The following is an 8,459-nucleotide window of genomic DNA, read 5'->3' as shown; positions in this document are numbered from 1 at the left end:
CAAATATGAGGAGAATGATTCCAGCCGCTGCTCCCAGGGCACTAAGTAAATTCATCACCTGGCTCATTTTTATCTGCAATAGAATCAGAACATAACACAAGACTCAGGCCTACTCTTGCACCACAAACAGAGCAGTAGGGGTGGGTGAGTATTGGGAGAGCTGGATTAGTCACAACACCAAGAAAACACCATGTGATAATTTATGGCATTTACAACTCATAATACACCTCAGGCTTCACCCACAGTGAATGAGAACAGTCAGACAACCTTTGATAACCCCTCCATCTCTCACATTCTGTTTTTAAGTTAACTTCCATTCAAACAGAAGTAGCTATGGCATGTTTAAATGTTCATTTAAAGACTACATTTGACCAAACACTCATACTATATTTCTCTGTCACTTTTACATCTTCCTAAAATTACAAACTTTTGGGCTGGTGAGATGGCTCAGCAGATAAAGGCACTTGCCACCTGACAAATCCTAGAATTCATCCCTGGAGCTCATGAGTGTAGGAGAGAACCAGTTCCCACAAGCCATCTCCTGACTTCCAGGCACACTGTGACCGCCATAGGTACACCGTGACTGGGGGGCCATAGGTACACTGGTGACTTCCACGTGGTACAGTGTACTTCCATGGGTATACTGTGACTGCCACAGGTACAGTGTGTGATTTCCATCGGCACACTGTGAGCCGTAACAAGGATGGGGGACACTGTGAGGAAAAGCGTAACAGCATACACTGTGACTTCCATGGGTACACTGTGACTTCCACAGGTACACTGTGACTTCCATGGGTACAGTGTGACTTCCATGGGTACACTGTGACTTCCATGGGTACACTGTTGATTTCCACGGTACAATGTGACTTCCATGGGTACACTGTGACTTCCATGGGTACATTGTGACTTCTAAGGGTACACTGTGACTTCCACAGGTACACTGCAGACTTCCAAGGGTATACTGTGACTTCCATGGCTACACCATGATTGTCACATGTATAACTGTACTTCGGGCACACTGTGGCATGGACATGCAATTCTTCCCCCATATACATACCCAATAAACAAAAGTAAACATTTTTAAATTACAAAGTTTTAGGATGTTCTTTGATCCAAATAACTTACTGCCATATAAATTATTATCTAATCTTTGTTTCTTTGAGTGAGAATATGTCTACATATCAGCAATATGTTCTTTACATTCATGATTTCATTAGGTTGTCTATATTGTGCTTTTCCTGTGAGTCAAAACTATGGCCTGTTAAGGCATTTGGTATGCACTTGGCATCAAAACTACTTCTTATGGAAAGAATGAATGACTGAATGATTGGATTACTGAGACCCAATCTGAATTAATGATCTGAGACCATGGGTGAGTCGTTGAACTGTTCTGTGCCTGTATCTTCATGTAGAACATGTAGACTAAACATGATAATCTGGAAAAGTCTCCTGATAACTAATGGTTTCTGATTCTATGATGATTTTCAAATTACTCAGCAATTATAATTTTATAAGGTAGAAATAGAACTCACGAGAGTGTCTGTAGTTTTTCTTTTCAGTGCAATCAGAAAGGCTCCAGAATTAACGAACTACAAAAAAATAATAATAATAAAATATCTTCATGATGGGCATGTTAAGCTAAAGCAGAGGGTTCTCAGGTCAGATCTCTGCCCACTCTTCCCCTATTCCTCCTTCCTAAGGCAACAGAAACTCCAGAGGAGTGAGAAGGGTGAACCACCTCACATACTGCCCACAGAACAGGGGACAAAGACTGGATCTGCTTCACTCGAGCCACCTGTTTGAAGAAGAGGCTGTTTCTACCTTACTGGACTTTGATTTCCTCATCCATTTCCTGTTATTGATATCATGACTCAGCTTCCAAAGACACCAGTGTCATCAGTTTAGGGACACTAAGGTCATATAGTCATTATAGTCCAATCAGTATGTATTTCTGTTGGATGGGAACACTAGATACAATTTCAGCAACAGACTAGAGAGAGAGAGACAGAGAGAGTAGAGGCAGAGAGAGGGGGAGAGAGAGGGAGAGAGGATGGAAGGAAAGTAGGAAGAAGGAAGAAACCACACACACCTAAATTTTTTTTAATTTGGTGAGTCAAATATGGCAGACTCATTGCCTAGTGGAAACTTTCAAAATCTGAGTTTTGGCCCAGATATATTTAAAATTTCAGCCTCTGCTTCCAGCCCCCTTAACAGTGGACACTCTTCCAGACTGTTGGTCAGGCAAAGAACCTCCCTCCTTTATCCAGATAATCCCTGTTCCCATCCTTTGTATGAGATTTACACCTAATTAAACAACCCCTCATCCTTTAAGCCCTGGTCCAGCTAGAAATGACTCTGGACAGTTCCATTTACACTTAGATATTTTTTCTTTTGGAAGTAGCCTATATTTCCTCTGCCAAATACTTGTAATACCCCATGGTACGAGGACTTGTGACCAGGGACTGCCTTGTACTGAATTCCACACCCTGCCCATTCTCTGATGCTAACTAGGTGCTAAGTTATTGTGGACTACATGTGATTAAATAAGCATCTCTATGTGGGTTCAGAGGGCACATCCTGCCCCTGCTTCTTCACTTTCTGTAGAGCAAACTGCTTGCTTATTAGCACCAGAAGCAAAATCATATAGGTATAAGAATTATGTTGACCTCTTGGCATGGTTTCTTTCTGATTAGACTAATGGATCCTCATTGTCTTGTTCTTTGAATACAGTTTACCATATATTGCAATTAATTTTGAATGAATTAATGGACCATAACAACCATAAAACCCAAAGGAATATTCTCTCCAAATTTCAATAGTCAAAGATGAGCTACCATCAATTCTGGTGATTCAGTGGAAGATAGAAGTATTTGCCGGGGGTTAATATCTTTGTGTCATTTCTACAGAGTCTGTCTTGTTTTATAATCAAGAATTCATTCACTAACACCTTGCCTGATTTATATGCCTTGAAATTGAATCAAATGCACTATACTCACCAAAGCAGAGCCCCAGAATGGATATCCGGAGGATAAATATAAAAAGGAAACCTTGGGTATGGGTTTACCAAGGTGAAAAGGAAAACAACTCCAAACGAAAAGTTCATGATTCCAAACAGGATCTGGGTGGTCTGCAAGCAGAGGGGAAATTGAGCTCAGAAGAAGTGTGGGCCCATTCTACGGAATTCTTTAGTTCAAGGATTTGGCAGGTACCTCTTTAGGGAAGGATAATGGACATCCCTTTACAATATTCCTTTAATGTTTTCTTGATTCCCCTCCATCTGGTAATTGTTAAGAGGAGAATGAGTCTAACCCTCTGCTCCCAAGCTTAAGGTCAGGAAGCTTTCAGGCCCTATTTGTGTCTCACTAAACTCCCCAGCTCTTTAGCACATGAGGCACAAGGGGCCTCAAGGGGACACTAAGGGAAAATCCTCTTGGAGGTGAATGTTCCTCTGAACCTTCTGAAGCAGTGTGGCATTTCCAAGCCTGGAGCATTCCTAGTGGCTTGCTCTTTATTCTCCCTGTCCTATGCTTGTAAGGCATGTTCTCCACACACTGTTAATGTTAGGCAGGGAATCCATGCATGTTAGAGAAGCCTGGTGAGGTGTAACAAAAGACAGAAGGTGTATGCCTCAGGGGTCATGGCCTATGTATCTTTTCACTATACTTCTTTAGTCTGGGTGAGCTCTTTTGTGGCAGTACCAACATTCAGTGGCCAAATCCTAAGAGGTATGGAGCATTTTTATCACATCTGGTTTCCATTATCCCTCTTGAATGTCCCACTACCCATTCAATCCCCATATGTCCTAAAATGGGCTCACTTTCCTCCTTTAAGCTTGATTTTCTGACTTCTTTGATTCTGTTGTTGATGCTGTCATTGTTTTAGGCCTGGGATCATCAAGTCACCCATTCTTTTCAAGTTCCCCGGTTGCAACAATCCCAAAGCAGCTAACTGTCCTATTATCTCTGCTCGTAAAATCATACATACTTCAGCCAACAAGATGGCTTGGCAGGTAAAGGTGTCTGACAGTAAGCTTAACAAGCTGAGTTTCATCCCTGGAGCCTAGATGGTGGAAGGGGAGAGAGGACTCCTGAAAGTTTTCCTCTTACTTCCACGTGCATACCACACATACACATGTGCAGTGGTATGCATATGACCATATATGCACACAAATAAACACAGGTAAAATATAAATAGCAATCTGACACAGAGGAATTACAAAAACATACATATTTGATTTTTACCCCATTTTCCTGTTGTAGATAATGCTGGGTACTTAATTCCTAAACTTTTATTTTCTCCTACATGTTGGTGGACACGTAGAGATGTTCCTCCATTGTCCATCATCATCCAGAGCACTTAGAGACTTTTTCGCTTAGCAATATGAAAATGGGGTTCTTTCTGCTTCCTCTGGCATGCTAGCTCATTTCTTGTACCAGAACACTATTCTACCTGTATGGGTGTAACATGACTAATTGATTCTTTTTATTTTTAGTCTTTCTTAAATCCTTTAAGCCTAGATTGACCTCACAGCTCTCCTCTACCACCAAGCCCCTCCATGCTTTCCGTGCATTGCCTACCAGTGCTTTCTGCATCTAGTATGCTTCTGTTTTTTTCCTTTCATTTATATTTATTGAAATTCCAGCCTTTTGTTGGAGTCTGGATTAAATGTCCAATTCGTTGTGAAATGCGCTCACCCCCCCTTTTTTATTGTTAGATACAAATGCTTTATTGTCCACAACACATAACAAGATGGAACACAATACAAAAGCAAACACAAAACTTTCTATCCAAAAGTTTTATTTGAGTTATTGATAACATTATAGTTGTGGTATCAAGAGCACTTTAAGAAAAAAGTTGCCATGTTTGATGAAAATTATCTATTCATACATACTCATATTTAGACATCAAAAGCATCCTGCAAAATAAGTTTCCAGAGTAAGAGAACAATGATTCACTAACTGAACGAAATATTAACAAACATACATTTCAGACATTTTTATGAAATACACAAATGTACATATTAAAATTGAGTAATATGTCAATGGAGATTCAGTGATGAAAAAGGTAAGAGCTTACTGAGAGATGCTGAAAATCAAGGTCAAGCTGCAACTCAATTTGGTTTATAGTTTTTCTAGAATAATTCCCATTGTCTTCCCCAAACTCTAAATTTATCTTTGTCTCCCTCTTCCGTCACTTCCTCCTTTTTCCCTCCACCCGCATTCAGTCCTTGCTGTCATCACATATCAGTCGTGAGGGTCTCAATTTCTCTGATAAGCTAGAAACAGGAAAGACTTTCTTTAAATGCCTGCTACTACCAGGACTAGCTTTCCTTAGTGCTCAACAGCAGTGAATGAATGGTCCCATCAGTTAAGTGGGAACAACAGAAATAGCCTCAGAAGATTACAATAATTACAAAGGCTTCAGGTCCTGGAATGCTCTTACAGTGTTTTAGCTTTTTCTTGCGTGGGGACAATAGGTCAGTGCCTCAGCCTTTTGCTGTAGGTGAGGTCTTAGCCTCCAGGCAGGATCTAGGTAGCTGTCTCTTGGGCACTTAACAATAGACAATGGAATAGCACTTTAGTAGAACTGGAAAATGTATCTGTAAGTCTCAACAATGGTTTCTGTTACATCTCTTATCTGAAGTTTGAAATGTTTGGCTATATGGTCTTAACAGTAGAGTATTTCTGGATTTGTTCTTCTCTGGTTTCTTACAGCTTATTGTTTTCTTCTTCCTCAGCATTCTATCCTTTCTCTACCCTTGCCACTTTCTTTTTTTCCTCTCGCCATCATGCTTTAAATGCTCTGTCTCCACTCCTGCTGCCAAAGACAGCTGCCCTTCAAGTTGGCCTTCCTGGGCAGCTGTCACTGGGTCTGCCACTTCACTGCCCATAGTATCATTCTGATATTGCTTTTGCTATGTATGTTGCTTCTTTTTCTTCATTTTGCCAAATCAGCTGACACAACTAAAAGTAGTCAAGATCACTCAATAAATTCTTTTATTGAGTCTCATGTACCACAAATCCAGGGATGATAATGCTATACAATTCTTGCCAGGCAACTCACAAATTAAGTTGGAACAGACTGATTAGAAATCCCATGGAATGCTCACATAAATTACAGCCAAACTTTGTGGAGTTGCAATTACACCCAGATATCTTAGCACCAATCATGGTTGTTGACAGCTGCATTTTAGCCTGAATATAGCCTTGACACAATCACAGCCTTTGGAGGTTTGCAGTTTGCCCCATCACAGCAAGAAGGTAAACAATTCAGTAATTTCAGGAAGTCCTTGAAAGTGAACAAGAAGTCCAGAAAGTAACTTCCTGACAAGAGTAAGCAATAAAGATGCTAAGAATTCATCAAACAAGCCATCCTGCAAAGAAGAGTCTGAGACAAAACAAGCAGCCTAGAAATAGGCAGAGACCACCCAAACTGCCCGAAAGAGCCGAAGAAAAGGCAAGGTGCCTGTGAGAAGTACAGCCCAACTGAGGCTCCTGGAAAGGATACTCTCCAGCCTCAGGCTGTGCAGCATGCTCCAGGCTCCAGTGAGCTTTACCACAAGTCGGTGGGCATAGGGAACGCATCTGTCTCTGCATAGTTTTTTCCTCCAGTAATTAATGCTTAGTCCTGTAGGTTACCCCAACAGAGCTCATTGCTTTGCCAAGGTAGACTTTGGTGGGGTCTGAATTTTGATAAATGGTGGGCTCCCTATCTGGTGTAATTAGATACATATGTTCTATCTCACATGGGAAACTCTTGGCATACAACAGTAGGCCCCAAAACAAGTAATGTGATTGTTCTAAAACAAAAGTGCCCACCCCTTTTAATTGGAAACAACTTGTCCAACTCTGGAGTTCCCACTGCCACTATTACCATTTATGCTCCTATTAGATACTCCATTGAGATATAATTCTCAATATTTTCTTTTTTTTATTATTATATTTTTATTTTACATGCCGATCCCAGTTCCCTCTCTCCTCTTTACTTCTCTCCCTCCCTCTCTCTCTCTCTCTTTCTTTCATTCCCTCCCTTTCTTTTACCCTCTCTCTCCTGTCACATGCACCCTGACCACCCTCCTCTCCCATCCCCCCACTCCATTCCATGTAGGGCTATGTTCCAGGTGGGGTCATGTAATCTGTATTTTCATGCTATTATTATGTTTGAATGATACCTTTATTTTCCTGAGTGAGGAAAAACTAGCTTGCAGTTATTTCTGTGAATACAGTAACTAACATACTTACTTGCACCTAGTTCTATTTCGTTAACATAAACTATTTCGTCCAAGACTGACTCCACTGTATTTGAAGAGGTGCTGAAGCAGATTGCACTTGCCTAGCAGTCTTCCGTGTGCCACAGGATGATCTTTCTTATATCTTTTTTTTTTTCCTGAAAAAGATTACTTTCTATATTCCATTATGGGAGGCTGAAGTTCAAAGGACAAAATATTCTCAAAGATGTGCATTGCATTACAACCCTCAAATGTATGTGACTACCTCTCACCTGCCCATTACCTTAAGAAAGTTTGGAAATATAATTGGTATTTGTTGGAATTAACAAGTTGACTGACAGAGAAATGAACATTTGCCAGGACCCCACCACTAGACAAAAAACTACAGGCAACCAAGACTGCTGAGAAAGGGAGATTAGTCTTTTAATTGGTGAATTGGTGATCCAAGTACAAGTGGTCAGCAACACTATGAGAACCAGCAGATTGTATTTATTATGTATTTGTATATTTATACATACATATAACAATCAAAAAGAGACCACAGTTTTGAGAGGGAACAGTGGAACTAAGTTTATGGGAGATTATGTACTTATATTTTTAATTTAAAAATGAAAAAGAAAAAACAGGTTATTCTAAAAAATATTTATACTTATATGCATAAATAATCATATATGTGAATGTTGTATAAAACTGTGAGTTCTGAGCTTTTCTTGGGCAGGTATAAAAATATGTTACAGTATGTAAGCTTAGGGGAGTCTGGCCTAACTTCTACTTGACTGTCATTTTCCTTTTCCTCTATGCAATTGACTAGAAAAATCTCAAAGATGGTTGGCTTGAAGGTTGTTGTTTTTTAAGAGTCCAGGAACATTGAATTTATTCATCTTGTATTTTCCCTGCTGGCAGAGTCTTGTGCATAATTTATATAGAAGCACAATCCATTCTTCCTCAAGTGAGTGGAGATGGAAGTTGGAGGTCATTCCTATTGGAGAATGTATGCTACCACATAGCGCTTACCCAATTTCAACCCTGTGTAGCATACACAGAGGGACACATTTTACTCACCCCTAGGATCTTCAATTTTCTAATAAGGACTTTCTGCAATTTGTTTTGGGAGTTAGAGGCTGTGGCTATAAGTCCTGCTGTTCTGTATCCTGGACTGGTGATCTCTGGAGGAAATACTAGGAGCACAGGTCTGTGTATGTTGTTTGAATCCATGATGGTATAGTTGATC

At 40.2% G+C, this 8,459-nt stretch overlaps 1 protein-coding gene across 1 annotated transcript; it reads right to left on the bottom strand.

Annotated features, from left to right (window-relative positions):
- Positions 1-7: 7 nt before the first annotated feature.
- LOC127227213 (membrane-spanning 4-domains subfamily A member 5-like) lies at positions 8-8,459 on the bottom strand (the record flags this gene model as incomplete). The annotated part of the gene is given in 5 exon segments (XM_051191548.1): positions 8-73; positions 1,533-1,589; positions 2,997-3,026; positions 3,029-3,127; positions 8,291-8,459. Coding segments are annotated over 5 exon segments (405 nt in total), but the record flags the coding sequence as incomplete, so codon positions are not given.

The sequence above is a fragment of the Phodopus roborovskii genome, unplaced genomic scaffold, assembly GCF_943737965.1.
Source record: "Phodopus roborovskii unplaced genomic scaffold, PHOROB, whole genome shotgun sequence".
Lineage (NCBI taxonomy): Eukaryota > Metazoa > Chordata > Mammalia > Rodentia > Cricetidae > Phodopus > Phodopus roborovskii.
The sequence above is the reverse complement of the archived record's forward strand: the minus strand, read 5'-3'. Positions and strand labels throughout refer to the sequence as shown.